Raw genomic sequence first — 17,380 nt, 5'->3', positions numbered from 1 at the left:
ACTGTCACTTCATCAAGTCATCTCTATTGGTTAGAATAAAGTCAAGCATAGCTGATGTTCTAGTTGCTTCCTCCACTTTCTGTTGGAGAAAGCTATCTCCAACAGAAGTCAGGAATTTCTTGGAGGGGCGTGTTTGGCAGAATTTGTCTCCCAACAGATATTGGGGTAATTGAAGTCCCCCATTACTGCTACATCATGCCTCTTTGAAACATTGGCAATTTGCTTTTCAAACGTTTCATCCTCGTCTTCTCCTTGATTGGGTGGTTGGTAGTAGACTCCAACCACCATGTTCCTTTTATTCCTTGCCCCATTAATTTTAATCCAGATACTCTCGGTGGAGCTACCACGCTCATCTTCCTGTATTTTTGTGCAGGGATATATATTTTTAACATATAACACGACCCACACCTCCCTTTCTATTCCTTCTGTTCTTTTTGGACAAGTTATCAAGTCATATTTACTTTCCTGTATTAAGAGTTCAAGTTCATCCTGATTGTTTTCCATACTCTGGGTATTAGTATACAAACATTGAAGACCATGTGATCTATGGCCTGGCTTCCTTCCTACATTTTTAGAAGATTGTTACTGGGCCCCATGGAGCAGTTTCCTCAGTTCCTTTTACTGTGCAATATTAATATCAATATTTTAAAAGAAAATAATTGATATTTTGAAGGAAATATCAATGTTGTAAAAGGAAATATCGATAAATTATCATTTTTACAATTGATGTTTTAGTGGCAGACTTTAAAAAAGTCAGTTTTCAAAAATAGCCCCAGAAATTTGCTATATTAAAATCTGATTCTCAGCAATTGAGAATAAGGAAATTAATGGAAAATTTTGTACCAAATCTAAATTGGGCGGAATTCTAGCACATCCCTAATGTGAAAGGAGAATGGAAGGAGACATTACAGGACATGGGTAACAATAGTTTGGGAGACAGGTGACAATGGGAGGGGGAAAATGTAAAAGTGTTCTCTGTATCAGCAAATTCTCCTAGAATGGGGAGGCTGTGACACAATACCTCCCCAGAGATTGTCTGTACTTAGCTAGAGAAAACCTGAGCTTTGCCATAAGGAAAACAAATTGGCAAAGAATCTAGCTATTTCCTAAAATGGATTAGATATCAGTTGAAAATTATCTTAGCAATTGGTAGCTGATTATGGCAAACTCTGTCTACATCTGCTGTGGTTGGTGGGCCTCAATAAGGGCCCCTACAGACTGGTGTCTGGAGCACTGGGGAAGCATCGCAGCATCATGAGCACAAATAATCATGAATGCACTATAAAAAGGATGTATGGAGGGATTCTAGTTTTCAGCCATCTCAGGTAGGCCCTGTGGGTACAGAATTTGAGAACCCCTGCCTTAAACGAGTCTGTCTATTCTTCTCTCGCTGCTATTTATGCTTCAAATCAACCTTCTTAATGGCTTGCTTGGTTTGGTTTCCTCTGTGGTGTCACAACCAGCTATACAAGTAAACAAATATTCTACATATTTGGACGAGGGAAGTTTTATCAGGCCTGCCAGAAGGGTCTATTAACATGCCCTGGTGCTGGAGGAATTGCACAGACAGCCTATTTGCTACTGAGCCAAGTTTAAGATTTTGAGAACATAAGAAGAACCTGCCCACCTAGTCCAGCATCCTGTTCTCACAATGGCCAATCAAATTTTGTTGTTGACATATAAGGGCCTGAACAGCTCAGGACTGGGCTACCTGAGAGTGCACCTGTTTTCATTTAGGCCAGTTCATTCATTGTCATTGTTGGAGGCCCATCTTGTTGTGATGTGTTCAGTAGACATACATCTTTGCTGACACAAAAAAGGCCTTCTCTCTGATGGTCCCCCCAATGACCTCCCCTTAAAGAAGTGACAGGGACTTATGGCACAGGTCTATAATCTTAGAAGTGGTTGTGAGGGGTCATGGCTGTGACTATTATGAAGGGACCCTGCACTTCTGAATTTGCCACTACACTACTGGTAGAAAGTTAAGAATCCCTGCCTTAAATTATTCTGCCTATTTTTTCTTGACACTGTTTAAGTCTTAAATTCATCTACAGACTAGTGTGGAGCTTACCTTGTTTCCTTATAGAGGACTCAGAGTTGTCCTTGTTTGTCTGGAGCAAGTTGCTGCTCCCAGGTTCTGTGGCAGAGCTATTTCCAGCAGACTGGAGAACTGAAGAAAATATGTATTCAGATTGATTCCTTGATATTAAATTACATGGCAAAAGTGCATTGTAACGTCTAATCATTTATTGTTTAGAAAAGAGCCTACAGCCTCAAGTAAATTTCAGATGTTAGGTTTGGATAATCTTCTTAACAGTTTGATTTCCCCTGTAATGTCAGAACCAGCTGCACTAGTAAGCAAATATTCTACGCATTTGGAGGGGCAGTTTGATCTGGCCTGCCAGCAGGGTATTATAACTACTATTTTCTGAACACCTATTTTGTGCCAAGGTTGGCAACTGAGGGGGCCAAGTGGCACCTCTCCAGTGGTCAAAGTTGGCCCAGGAGCCCCAATTTCTAACCCCTACTTTAAACCACCCTTCCAATAGCCACTTAGTCATATCAACTCTCAATTCTTCCCAGGCACATATAACTTGTCAGACACACCAGTCTAGTCGCTCTGTGACACATAACACAAAAAGGTAGTAAAATACTTGTGCGCTTGATCATAATAATACATAGCATTTATACAGCCTGTTTCACTTATTCAAAGCATTTCACATTCATTCTCAGTAATCCTTACAACAGCCTGTAAGAAACTGCAGCTCAGGCAAAATGCTTAGTGGAGCATCCAGGGCCGCCACCAGCTTGCCCCGGGCCCATGATGCCCACCCACAGCTACCACTCCCGCTGTGGTAAATGCTGGCCACGCTGTGCATGGATGCCTGCCATCAACCAAGATGGCGTCAAGGGTATCAGTTCCTTAGGGAAGCCTCGGCCACCATCTTGGTTGATGGTAGGCATGCACACGCAGTGCAGCCAGCAGTCACCACAATGGGAGAGGTAGGTTGGGCATGCAGGCAGGCATTGCGGGCCTGCACGGTTGTAGGAGAGTACCTGGGAGCTCCTTATCTGTGATCTGCAACAGGGTCAGAACCAATGCTTCTGCAGATCGTGGAACGGGAGTGATACCCACCCACCCTAAGAAGGGGACCGTCAGGGGCCCTTGGCCAGGGCCCAACCTGGCCGCCCTCTGGCGCTAGCCCTAGGAGCATCCTTGTTTATTTATTTGTTTGTTTGCTTGTTTGTTTATTGTTTGATTTATATAATAAACTGAGGCGCAATCCAGAGAAGACTGAGATGCTGCTAGCTAGTGGGTGGTTCTTCTGACTGGATGGTGGATGTTTAACCTGTCCTGGATGGGGTTACACTCTCCCTGAAGGAGCAGGTTCGTAGCTTAGGGGTTCTCCTAGAACTATCTCTGTCACTTGAGGCTCAGGTAGCCTCGGTGGCACAGAGTGCCTTCTACCAACTTCGGTTGGTGGCCCAGATAAGCTCCTATCTGGACAGGGATAACCTGGCTTCAGTTGCCCATGCTCTGGTAACCTCCCAGTTAGATTACTGCAATGCACTCTACGTGGGGCTGCCTTTGAAGACGGTTCGGAATCTGTAGCTTGTACAAAATGCAGCGGCCAGATTGGTAACAGGGACCAGATGGTTCGAACATATAAAACAAATTCTGGCCTGCCTGCATGGGCTGCATGTATGTTTCCAAGCTCGATTCAAAGTGCTGGTTTTAACCTATAGAGCCTTATACGGCTTAGGGCTACAATACCTGATGGAACGCCTCTCCCGACATGAACCCACCCGTACACTACGCTCAACATCCAAGGCCCTCCTCCAGGTGCCTACTCGGAGGGAAGCTTGGAGACTGGCAACAAGGGAGAGGGCCTTCTCAGTAATTTGGAAGGATCTCCCTGACGAGGTGCACCTGGCGCCAACACTGAACTTTTCGGTGCCAGGTCAAGACTTTCTTCTTCTCCCAGGCATTTAAGCATGTGTTTTTAAATAGTTTTTTAAAAATGTGTTTCTAAATTTGTATATTTGTTTTTAACGTTTTTAATTGTTGTAAACTGCCCAGAGAGCTTTGGCTACGGGGCAGTATACAAATGAAATAAATAAATAAATATCCCACCCTTCCTCCCAGCAGGAGCCCAGGGCAGCAAACACAAGCACTAAAACACTTTAAAACATCATAAAAATAGACATTAAAATACATTAAAACAAAACAACTTTAAAAACTTTTTTTTTAAAGCTTTGAAGACTTTTTTTCAAAAAAAGCTTTAAAAACATATTTAAAAATAAAAGGTTTAAAAGCATATTAAAGAGCAACACCAACACAGAAGCAGACTGGGATAAGGTCTCATCTTAAAAGGCTAGTTGAAAGAGGAAGGTCTTCAATAGGCGCTGAAAAGATAACAGAGATGGTGCCTATCTAATATTTAAGGGGAGGGAATTCCACAGGGTAGGTGCCACCACACTAAAGGTCCGTTTCCTATGTTGTGCGGAATGGACCTCTTGATAAGATGGAATCTGCAGGAGGCCCTCACCTGCAGAGTGCAATGATCGACTGGGTATATAAGGGATAAGACGGTCTTTCAGGTATCCTGGTCCCAATCTGTATAGGACTTTGTACACCAAAACTAGAACCTTGAACTTGGCCCGGTAGCAAATGGGCAGCCAGTGCAATTCTTTCAGCAGCGGGGTGACATGTTGGCAATACCCTGCCCCGGTGAGCAGTCTCGCCACCCCATTTTGCACCAGCTGCAGCTTCCGGACCAACCTCAAGGGCAGCCCCACATAGAGGGCATTACAGTAATCCAGCCTAGAGGTTACCAGTGCGTGGACAACAGTGGACAGGCTATCCTGGTCCAGAAATGGCCACAGCTGTCTTATCAGCCGAAGCTGGTAAAAGGCACTCCTATCCACTGAAGTCACTCTAGCGACGAAGATGGAACTAGGAGCACCTCCGGACTACAGATCTGCTCTTTCAGAGGGAGTACGACCCCACCCAAAGCAGGCAACTGACCAATTATCTTATCCTTCCATGCACATATTACACCAGTGCTGGAGGAACTGCACTGATTGCTACTGAACCAAGTTTTAAGATTTTGTTGTTGACATATAACGCTCTGAACAGCTCAGGACCAGACTACCTGAGAGTGTGCCTCCTTTCATATGTTGCTGTTATTGCTGGAAGCCCTTCTAGCTGTGATGTGTGCAGCAGATATACATTTTATGGCACCTCGAAGAAGGTGGAATGACCTCCCTTTACAGACATGACAGGTACAGGTTGATAAAAGCTTGCCTATTTATTCAGACATTACTCAGCACTGAGCCTTAGTACTGGCTTTACTGAACTTTGAATATTCTGGTTTATGTTAGCTTGCTATGTTATTTTAATGGTTCCATTTTGCAAACCACCTTTTTATTTTTCACAATAATGAGCAGCCTATAAATTATTTTAGACAGACAGACAGACAGACAGACAGACAGACAGACAGACAGATAGATAGATAGATAGATAGATAGATAGATAGATAGATAGATAGATAGATAGATAGATAGATAGATAGATAGATAGATAGATAGATAGATAGATAGATAGATAGATAGACAGATGCACCAATATTATTGTTATTCCCAGATGGCAGTCAGAGAGCTGAGACAAAGTGAATGCATGGCTAGGGAGAGCCTTGAACAAGGTCTCCATGGCTAAAACACTCACTACCCTCTTTCTCAATAAATGCTGATGATTTTTGTTTTGTTTGGGCTATTTATTTTTAAGGCTCACCTTTTAGGTTTAGCACAGCCAACAAGACAACTTACCATTTTGTAGGCTTGAGTGTAATGACTGTAAATCTTGATAATTTTTCAAATTCTCCTTGGAGAAGACCTCCATTACTGCAGACACATTGGTTTTAATGTTTTCAAGGACCTCATATACCACTTTACGAATATCATTTGGATTTGAATGTACCTTATCTTTCCAATTCTAAAAGAAACCACACAGGTTGTTTGTCTTCAAAACATCTTTTAGACTTAATGTATAGAGTAACTCACCATTTCCCACCATATCCAACAGATTACTTGAACAGCTAGCCCAGCACAACTAAAGGAATCAAAACTAATCAAGGCAGTTTTAATTTATCTCCCTCACCAAGTCAAATGCAAGGGATGAGTCAAGTTGCAAGTTCACGTCAGGGATCCTGTTTATGTATGGCTGGGGGGGGAGCATTAGCTGGGCCAGAAAGCAGCAAGAAATTGTGGCTGGCTCATCCACAGAAGCAGAACATATGCCAACAGCCACTGCATACTATGAGGTGACATGGCTTACACAGCTATTCACCAAAATGGGACTGGAAACCTCTGAAGCCACAGTGATACATGAGGACAGCCAAGGGTTTATAAAGTTGGCACCTAGTGAGAAGCTGTGACCATGGATGAAGCACATCGACATCAAGTATCACCAGATAAGGGACTTGGTGGAGCAGAAGGTGGTTGAATTGAGATATTGCCCATCTGAGTAAATGGTGGCTGATGAAGCTCCTGCCGGGCTCACAGCATCAGCATCACTGAATGGGCACGGGACTACTCCAGTGACCCACGACCTTTAAGTCACTGGGAACCTGAACTCCAAGGGTTAATCTTGTTGAGATGGCGGGAGGGGATATTGGTCAAAACACTTTGTCACCTCTAGTCTCTCTCTCCTTATCTCCCTGCTTCACTTTCCTCCCTTTGTTCTTTTTCTCTTCTTCCTTCTAACCCTCCTGTTGATAGGCAGCTATGCCTGGTACTGCGAGTTCTTTGCTCCAAGATGTAAACATGTCTTCCTTCTGGTAAACTCTTGTGTGCAAACCTGTGATCAAGTATCTTGTCTCATCTGTCGCTATACTGATTCAAAATAACACTTACTTCCAAGGTTTCTCCTTCTGTGCAATGGCTGCTGTTCTCATACTGTTTGTATCCCAGCCTCTCCTAAAGGAACTCAGGATGGGTTATAGGAAGATTATCCCAGAATCCTGTGGGGAAGGTTAGGGCGGCTGGGAGAAATCCAACTGGCCCACATTCACCCAGGGAACTCGATGAATGAGTGGAATTTGAGCCCAGATCTTTGCATCTGAATCTGACACCCTCTACACTACACTACACTATCTCTCATTGGTGTTCCTCATGTCATTCTGAAAACCTTTCCAGTTGCAAGTCGGGTATAATGTTTCCCTATGCAACATTTAAACAGCACATGGTAGAAGAGTGCTGCAGTTTTCCACCTCTTGCATCCTATTTTTCCTTAGCCCAATGTTTCAGCCATTTTCCTCCCTTCTTGGCTGGCTTCTAGCCACAGGAGGAAGGTTCAGCACCCCTCTCCAGTGTGGTCCTTATTGTTAAAGTAAGACTCCTCCCATCCCTTGCTTTATGTATTAGCTGGGCAGACACGTGAACAGAGGCCCCCATCGCATTAGGTTTGGCCCCAGGAAAAGCCTATAGGAACTCCAAATGCCCAGGTAGGGCTTGGAAAATGAATTCTATGCCTAAAAATAGTCACCTTGAATTCTTCTTCAGAGATTATTTGCTTGTCTCGTAGAACATAGAGAAAAGGAAACAAATCTTTGATTGCAGCAGAAATCAGCACTTTATTGGCTCTGAACCATTCCAAAATTTCATTTGAAGTACTTGGATTAGCCATGCTGTAAATAAAAAGCAAGACAATTTGTCAGAATACCTTCAAAACCTAAATGAAAGTAATAGAAATTATATGGCTATTTAAAGAAGACTTTCTAGCATTATAATCAAAACCAAAATCAATAATTATCTGCATTTAACTAGAAAGAACTCACTTCCAAAATAAAATAAAATAAAATATTTGAGGCTTAACAAATTCCTAGCCTTATATACTTAATAATAAAATAATAATAATAATAAAACTTTATTTTTACCCCGCCCTTTTCCAATAGGACTCAGAGTGGCTTACAACTGAAAACAACATCATTAAAACATACAGAATATATTATTAAAAAAGAATTAAACTATAAGGGAAAATTAAAAACTATAAGATAAAAGTTAAAACAGCGAACAATTTAAAATAATAAAATCATATAATATGATCACCAAGCCTATAAGACATTAATCCTGGTCGTTCCCTGTCCCAAATGCCCGCTGAAATAAAACAGTCTTTACTTGTCGCCGAAAAGACGGCAAGGAGGGAGCTGATCGTACCTCACTCGGGAGGGAGTTCCACAACCTAGGGGCGACCACCGAAAAGGCCCTATCTCGTGTCCGCGTCAAATGTGCTTGCGAAGGTGTAGGGAACACAAGAAGGGCCTCACCTAAAAATCTCAAGTCCCGGGCAGGTTCATGTAGGGAGATACGATCTGTCAAATAGTCTGGACCTGAGCCGTATAGGGCTTTGTAGGTCAAAACCAGCACTTTGAATTGTGACCGGAAACAAATTGGCAGCCAGTGGAGCTGTTGTAACAGGGGAGTTGTATGGTGCCTGTAACCAGCCCCAGTTAGTACTCTGGCTGCAGCTCTTTGTACCAATTTAAGTTTCCGAACAGTCTTCAAAGGCAGCCCCACGTAGACCGCGTTACAATGTCTAAGCGGGATGTAACCAAGGCATGCATCACCCTGGTCAGATCAGGCAGGTCCAGGAATGGGCGCAGCTGGCGCACCAGTTTTAATTGGGCAAATGCGCTCCTGGATACTGCAGCAATCTGGGCCTCCAAATTCAAAGCTGAGTCCAGGAGTACACCCGGACTGCAAACCTGAGACTTCAGGGGGAGTGCGACCCCATCCAGTACCGGTTGAACCCCTATTCCCTGATCTGCCCTCCGACTGACCAGGAGTACCTCTGTTTGTCAGGATTTAATCTCAACTTGTTTACCTTCATCCAGTCCATCACTGATGCCAGACACTGGTTTAGGGTCTGTACGGCTTCCTTGGCTTCAGGTGGAAAAGAGAAATAGAGTTGAGTGTCATCAGCATACTGATGGCACCGAACACCAAAACCCCGGACAACCTCTCCCAGCAGTTTCATGTAGATGTTAAATAACATGGGGGACAAAACAGAACCCTGAGGGACCCCATAGGTCAATGGCCAAGGGGTCGAGCAGGAGTCCCCCAGTACCACCTTCTGGGTTTGATCCTCCAGGAAGGATTGGAGCCACTGTAAAACAGTGCCCCCAAGTCCCATCTCGGCAAGGCGGCCCAGAAGGATACCATGATCGATGGTATCGAAAGCCGCTGAGAGATCCAGTAGAACCAGCTTACTTTGAGAATGCAGCTGTAGCCAGAGTGACTACCAAGTGAGATCTCAAAAAGCATTTGACAAGGTACCTCACCAAAGGCTTCTTAGGAAGCTTAGCAGTCATGGAATAAGAGGAGAGGTCCTCTCGTGGATAAGGAATTGGTTAAGAAGCAGAAAGCAGAGAGTAGGAATAAACGGACAGTTCTCCCAATGGAGGGCTGTAGAAAGTGGAGTCCCTCAAGGATCGGTATTGGGACCTGTACTTTTCAACTTGTTCATTAATGACCTAGAATTAGGAGTGAGCAGTGAAGTGGCCAAGTTTGCTGATGACACTAAATTGTTTCAGGGTTGTTAAAACAAAAAGGGATTGCGAAGAGCTCCAAAAAGACCTCTCCAAACTGAGTGAATGGGCAGAAAAATGGCAAATGCAATTCAATATAAACAAGTGTAAAATTATGCATATTGGAGCAAAAAATCTTAATTTCACATATACGCTCATGGGGTCTGAACTGGCGGTGACCGACCAGGAGAGAGACCTCGGGGTTGTAGTGGACAGCACGATGAAAATGTCGACCCAGTGTGCGGCAGCTGTGAAAAAGGCAAATTCCATGCTAGCAATAATTAGGAAAGGTATTGAAAATAAAACAGCCGATATCATAATGCCGTTGTATAAATCTATGGTGCGGCCGCATTTGGAATACTGTGTACAGTTCTGGTCGCCTCATCTCAAAAAGGATATTCTAGAGTTGGAAAAGGTTCAGAAGAGGGCAACCAGAATGATCAAGGGGATGGAGCGACTCCCTTACGAGGAAAGGTTGCAGCATTTGGGGCTTTTTAGTTTAGAGAAAAGGCAGGTCAGAGGAGACATGATAGAAGTGTATAAAATTATGCATGGCATTGAGAAAGTGGATAGAGAAAAGTTCTTCTCCCTCTCTCATAATACTAGAACTCGTGGACATTCCAAGAAGCTGAATGTTGGAAGATTCAGGACAGACAAAAGGAAGTACTTCTTTACTCAGCGCATAGTTAAACTATGGAATTTGCTCCCACAAGATGCAGTAATGGCCACCAGCTTGGATGGCTTTAAAAGATTAGACAAATTCATGGAGGACAGGGCTATCAATGGCTACTAGCTGTGATGGCTGTGCTCTGCCACCCTAGTCAGAGGCAGCATGCTTCTGAAAACCAGTTGCCGGAAGCCTCAGGAGGGGAGAGTGTTCTTGCACTCGGGTCCTGCTTGCGGGCTTCCCCCAGGCACCTGGTTGGCCACTGTGAGAACAGGATGCTGGACTAGATGGGCCACTGGCCTGATCCAGCAGGCTCTTCTTATGTTCTTATGTTCTTATGTTCTTATGAGTTTAGCAGCCTAGTTGGATTCATTTTAACATGGATTAACAAGAGTCACACATAGGGGGTGCAGGGGAGAGAGAGAGGAGGCTGAAAGATTGTGATTATCACTGACCAGAATTAAATGGTTATTTTATTATTTCTGCTTAGAATACCCAGTTGTAGCCAAAGTGAAATCTCAAGGTGAGTTTAGCAGGGTTCATTTTAATCAGGATAATCAAGAGACACACAGAAAGTGGGGATGGGAATAGGTTTCAAAGAAGGCTGAAAGGTTATTCGTTTCATTTCAATCCTACTCTTCCTCCAAGGAGAATTTCATACAAGGCTCTCCACCATTATTTTATCCATACAACAACCTTGTGAGGTAGATTAGGCTAAGTGACTGTCCCAAGATCACCTTTATGTCTGATTTGAAGTTTGTACCACAGAGTTTGGGGGAGGCTAAAACTGGCTGTGCCCATTGATGGCATATGTGCAATCTGAATATCCCTGGCAGCAGCAAACAGGTGCTGTCCTTTAGTCCAGTGAAATTACCATTTGATTCAGATATTTATAATAAAAAGCTGAACATTTCAGTTGATAGCTGTGTGACAAAGGTATTGACAACCATCTAAAATCCTATCCATACTTAGGTTTGAAACTCTTCTGTTTCAGAGGTATGGGTGATTTTAGCTGAATAGTGGCTTTCCTCCTAAACTAGACTTCTGGTACTTCGAAACGACGCTGAAGTTGGTTCCTAGTTCCCAGTTCCCAGTTCCTTATTTGTGTGAAATTTCAGTCACTAACAAAGAAGAAAAGTTGACAGCTACAGCAACGTCAAGCCAAATTTAAAATGCCCCTGAACCCCAAAATAAATAATGGGGTACCCTGTATGATATATTGCTGTAATCAGGAGACTCTCGCTGTCAAGAATGACAATAAATTTATACAATCAAAATCATCAGGATTCCGATATTATCATAAATACATAATGATGTCATAAAATCATAAATCATAAGTAACTGGGGATACACACCCCAAAATCTGCTCTGGGCCAGGACAAATCATACACCCCAGGAAAGGGGAGGGTGTCCCCTACAAGATGCCACTGCGTCCCGCCCGGCCCAGAACCTCTACTGGGCACCAGGTACTCACGAGGGCATCTATGCAAAATCGAACTGGACAAAAACACGCAGAAAAAAATAAGTAACTGGGGGTACACACCCCAAACTCTGCTGTGGGCCAGGACAAATCATATACCCCAGGAAAGGGGAGGGTGTCCCCTACTAAATGCCACTGCGTCCCGCCTGGCCCAGAGCCTCTGCTGGGTGCAGGGCACATGGGAGGGCATCTATCCAAAATCAAACTGGACAAAAACTTACAGGAAAAAATAAGTAACTGGGGGTACACGCCCCAAAATCTGCTCTGGGCCAGGACAAATCATATACCCCCGGAAAGGGGAGGGTGTTCCCTACGGGATACCACTGCGTCCCGCCTGGCCTAGAGCTTCTGCTGGGCACCAGACACTCACGAGGGCATCTATGCAAAATCGAACTGGACAAAAACATGCAGGAAAAAATAAGTAACTGGGGGTACATGCCCCAAAATCTGCTCTGGGCCAGGACAAATCATATACCACCGGAAAGGGGAGGGTGTCCCCTACGAGATGCCACTGAGTCCCGTCCGGCCCAGAGCTTCTGCTGGGCACCAGCCACTCACAAGGGCATCTATGCAAAATCGAACTGGACAAAAACATGCTGGAAAAAATAAGTAACTGGGGGTACACGCCCCAAAATCTGCTCTGGGCCAGGACAAATCATATACCCCCAGAAAGGGGAGGGTGTCCCCTACAAGATGCCACTGCGTCCCGCCTGGCCCAGAGCCTCTGCTGGGTGCAGGGCACATGGGAGGGCATCTATCCAAAATCAAACTGGACAAAAACTTACAGGAAAAAATAAGTAACTGGGGGTACACGCCCCAAAATCTGCTCTGGGCCAGGACAAATCATATACCCCAGGAAAGGGGAGGGTGTCCCCTACAAGATTCCACTGCGTCCCGCCTGGTCCAGAGCCTCTGCTGGGTGCAGGGCACATGGGAGGGCATCTATCCAAAATCAAACTGGACAAAAACTTACAGGAAAAAATAAGTAACTGGGGGTACACGCCCCAAAATCTGCTCTGGGCCAGGACAAATCATATACCCCCAGAAAGGGGAGGGTGTCCCCTATGGGATTCTACTGCGTCCTGCCTGGCCCAGAGCCTCTGCTGGGTGCAGGGCACATGGGAGGGCATCTATCCAAAATCAAACTGGACAAAAACTTACAGGAAAAAATAAGTAACTGGGGGTACACGCCCCAAAATCTGCTCTGGGCCAGGACAAATCATATACCACTGGAAAGGGGAGGGTGTCCCCTACGAGATGCCACTGAGTCCCATCCGGCCCAGAGCTTCTGCTGGGCACCAGACACTCACGAGTGCATCTATGCAAAATAGAACTGGACAAAAACATGCAGGAAAAAATAAGTAACTAGGGGTACACGCCCCAAAATCTGCTCTGGGCCAGGACAAATCATATACCCCCGGAAAGGGGAGGGTGTCCCCAATGGGATTCCACTGCGTCCTGCCTGGCCCAGAGCCTCTGCTGGGTGCAGGGCACATGGGAGGGCATCTATCCAAAATCAAACTGGACAAAAACTTACAGGAAAAAATAAGTAACTGGGGGTACACGCCCCAAAATCTGCTCTGGGCCAGGACAAATCATATACCCCCGGAAAGGGGAGGGTGTGCCCTAAGAGATGCCACTGAGTCCCGTCCGGCCCAGAGCTTCTGCTGGGCACCAGACACTCACGAGGGCATCTATGCAAAATCAAACTGGACAAAAACATGCAGGAAAAAATAAGTAACTGGGGGTACACGCCCCAAAATCTGCTCTGGGCCAGGACAAATCTTATACCCCAGGAAAGGGGAGGGTGTCCCCTACAAGATTCAACTGCGTCCCGCCTGGTCCAGAGCCTCTGCTGGATGCAGGGCACATGGGAGGGCATCTATGCAAAATCGAACTGGACAAAAACATGCAGGACAAAATAAGTAACTGGGGGTACACGCCCCAAAATCTGCTCTGGGCCAGGACAAATCATATACCCCAGGAAAAAAGATGGTGTACTCTATGACACGCATGTCTTTCCCAGCTAAAATAATGAAGAGTAAATATGGCAAAACTGGTACAGAACGGGGCGGCGCGCCTGATTAAAGGCAGCTGCTGGTGAGATCATATCACTCCAGTGCTAAAAGAGCTGCACTGGTTACCAGTTGCTTACTGGGCCCAATTCAAGGTGTTGGTTTTGACCTTTAAAACCCAATACGGTTTCGGCCCAGTCTATCTAAAGGAGCGCCTCCAGCCTTATCAGCTATGCCGCCCAACAAGATCAGCCTCAAAAGACCTTCTCTCCATCCCATCAGTCAAAACAGCCAAACTGGTGAGGACTAGAGAGAGGGCTTTTTCAATTGTGGCCCCCACCCTGTGGAACTCTCTCCCAAATGATCTCCGCCATGTCCCTCCTGTGATGAGCTTCTGCTGGGCCTTGAAGACTGGGCTCTTCAGGCAGGCTTTTGGGGTGGGCTAGATTTTATCTTCATTGTTTTTAGATTTTCAATGTCTAGGTATTATATGCCTATGTTGTACATCACCCAGAGTGGCTGGACAGCCAGCCAGATGGGCGACTAATAAATTCTATAAATAAATAAATAAATAAATAATTTGTGGTGACCACTACAAAATCTTCTGTGGGCTATGAAAAATCATTCACTTGAGCAAAGTGAATAGTGTCCTCCGTGAGATGCCACTGCATCCTGCCTGGCATGGTTTGTGGTCATACGGAACAGGTATCGACATCTATGCACAACAACAATAATCAAGCTATGTAAAAAATACATAAGGAACTGTGGGATTACACCATCAAACATGCTTTGGGCACTGCAGGTCATACACCCATGCATTCTGGAGAGGGTTCCCACCCAATTCAGAATTTCTTGTATCTGTATGGCACAGACAAGGGCATATATATATGTATTAGAAAATATAGCAAATATGTACAGGAAAAGAATAAGGAAATGAGGTGCCCATCACAAAAGATGGTTTGGGGCACCATAAAACATACTACATTGCACCTGGAAGAGTGTCTTCTCTGAGATGCCATCCATGAATGCTTTTTAGTGTCAATTATGAAATTACATCTTCAAGAAATCATTGTTGTTTAACCTGCCACGTTTCCTTCTGTCGCCAATACCAATGACTTTTTGAAATAATAATATTTGAGCTGTAACAAGGTGAGTAAGAGGGTAGACCGATACAAAAATTAAACATAAGAAAATCCCATCTTTCAACAACCCTTTTAAGGAGAGACCTTGTCCCAGTGTGCATCTGTATTGGAATTATATTCAAGATGTTTTCAACAATGTTTTGTAATTTTCAAAAGGTGTTTTTCAATGTTTTGTATTTGATTTTGTAAAGATCTTTTGTTTTTAAGATGTTTTTAAAAGACTTGGGGGGTATCACTTTTTTGCCACCCTGGGCAAATGTGGTGATGTTTGTGCAACAAATGAGTTGTTCCAAGACTTCACAAAGAAAAATAGTACTCCAAGTCATATTGTAGCAACGAGGCTATAAAGGACCAAACAATAACGATGATGTGCAATGTGCAGTTCAGAAGGTCCTCTTCTAAATCTACTACTATTTCAGAGATGTTTGAAAACCAGGAGATTATTTCGTATGGGTGAAATTGTTTAATTCCAGCCCACGTGAAATGGTGTTGATTTTGTAAACTGCAAAAATGTTCTAATATATTTCTAAGCAAAATGTTTTTTACCGTTTTACCAGTTCTGATAAATGTGACTTCCTTATTTGTTTTTTAAATTAAGTCTGCACTTGTTTATATGTTCATTTGTATACTTGGTTCTTACCTGTTGGAGAAATATAATATATATGTGTAGTAATTTATTTAGAGATATAATAAATCAAATGCACAACAATTCTTCTCACAGTATGACTCTATGTTATCTGGTGCCATGGCAGATGGAAACTTGGCCGGATCACCAGACAACGATTCACTGAAGAAGCATAAAGATGTAATTTCATAGATGAGACTCTAAACTATGCATGGATGGCATCTAATAGAAGACAGTATCCCTGATGTGTGGAACTATGATTCGTGGTGCCCCAAATCATAATTTGGAATGGGCATCCAAGTTTCTTATAATGTTTCCTATAGATTTTGGCTATTCTTCTGATACATAAATTAATGTTGTTGGTGTTGTTTAGATTTATTCCCTGCAGTTAACTAAAACGTTTCAGGCGGATCACAAAAGTTATAAAATGCATAATTAAATACAGTTCAAAACACTCTAAAATCAGAAATGATAAATGACCTTGTCTGAGCTATAACTGAACAAAAAGCTCTGACCTGGGTTGGAACCAATGCCATCTTGTAGAGGACCCTGTCCTGTATGAATATGTGTATGGATCGTCACCTTGCAGTGGTGAGTGGGCTTGCGTGTTCCAATGAAACCTGTGAGTGATGCCGTCGGGAGTCATGTACTCCCAGCGGGGTCATCCATGGCGGTAAGGTCAAGGGAGAGGAACCAGACAAAGAACAATCAAAGAAAGTCCTCAACGGCAGAACAAGCGGAGGATAACAATGTGTATGTTACAACGGCTGTGAAGGCGGATGAAGGCTGCAGCAGATAAAAGACTTCCAATCAATGTGGTATCCATGCCATTGGATCAAAGCCTTTTTCTATCAAGATTGTGTGTTGATCGTCGTGCACTGATCTCCCCACATAAAACAAATTCACGCACAGGCGTCTTCCAACCAAACCAAACCAAAAGTCACATGGCGATTGGCAGATGGCAACGGGGGCAGGACTGTGAAATCCGGAAGCCGCTAGTCATGGACCGGCACATGGGCAGTGGATACAGACTCAGTAGTCCTGGCTCAAGGACCGAGGCAGTTGAGTTGTTCGGCAGCTGTATCCATGACTGAGCATTCCGATTCAGGATCCACACTGCTCACCCCTTATGGGGAAGGTGCTAGAAAAGGTGCCCTAAATATAGTCTGCCTCATCTCTCTCCCTGACTGGATTACCACGTCCAGTGGGGTCACCACTTAGCAGTCGCAAAAAACAAATGAACTTTGGAACGTGGAATATACGGACATTGCTGGACAATACAGATAGTGAATGTCCTGAACGCAGAACTGCCATCATTGAGAGGGAGTTGAGATGTTTTGGTATTGACATAGCAGCACTCCAAGAAACTCGAAGAGCAGGAGAGGGACAATTGAAGGAAGAAAAAGGTGGTTACACCTTCTTCTGGAAAGGACTGCCTGAACATGAACGATGAATACATGGAGTAGGCTTTGCTATTAAAAATGATGTTGTGAAGCTCTTGTCAGAAGTTCCTACTGGCATTAATGAACAACTCTTAACTCTCTAATTAAAACTTGCCAAAAACCAGCAGGCAACTATTGTAAGTGCTTATGCACCAACATTAGATGCTGATGAAGACATCAAGGAAATTTTTTATACCCAGCTGGACACCATCTTATCAGAGATACCTAAGGAGGACAAAATTATCCTCCTGGGCGATTTCAATGCAAGAGTTGGGCGTGATTTTGATTTATGGCCAGAAATCTTTGGGAAAGAAGGAGTTGGCAATAGCAACCTGAATGGAACTCTACTTCTGAGTTAATGTTCAGAGCATAATCTTGTTATCACAAACACACTCTTTCGACAGAAATATAAATTTAAAGCA

The 17,380-nt window shown here is 44.0% G+C and overlaps 1 protein-coding gene across 1 annotated transcript in view; it reads right to left on the bottom strand.

Annotated features, from left to right (window-relative positions):
• LOC133388453 (nuclear body protein SP140-like protein) overlaps positions 1 to 17,380 on the bottom strand; it is a 50,656-nt gene that overhangs the window by 24,348 nt on the left and 8,928 nt on the right. Inside the window, exons 2-4 of the mRNA XM_061634413.1 lie at positions 7,547 to 7,688; positions 5,830 to 5,995; positions 2,072 to 2,170 (exon numbers count right to left, since the gene is read on the bottom strand). Of these exons, the coding sequence (XP_061490397.1) occupies positions 2,072 to 2,170; positions 5,830 to 5,995; positions 7,547 to 7,687 (406 nt within the window). The 5' untranslated portion in view covers position 7,688. The remainder of the gene's footprint in view (positions 1 to 2,071; positions 2,171 to 5,829; positions 5,996 to 7,546; positions 7,689 to 17,380) is intronic.

This window comes from Rhineura floridana, chromosome 7, assembly GCF_030035675.1.
Source record: "Rhineura floridana isolate rRhiFlo1 chromosome 7, rRhiFlo1.hap2, whole genome shotgun sequence".
Classification (NCBI taxonomy): domain Eukaryota; kingdom Metazoa; phylum Chordata; class Lepidosauria; order Squamata; family Rhineuridae; genus Rhineura; species Rhineura floridana.
Note: the sequence above shows the minus strand (reverse complement) of the source record. Positions and strands in the feature narration are given on the sequence as shown.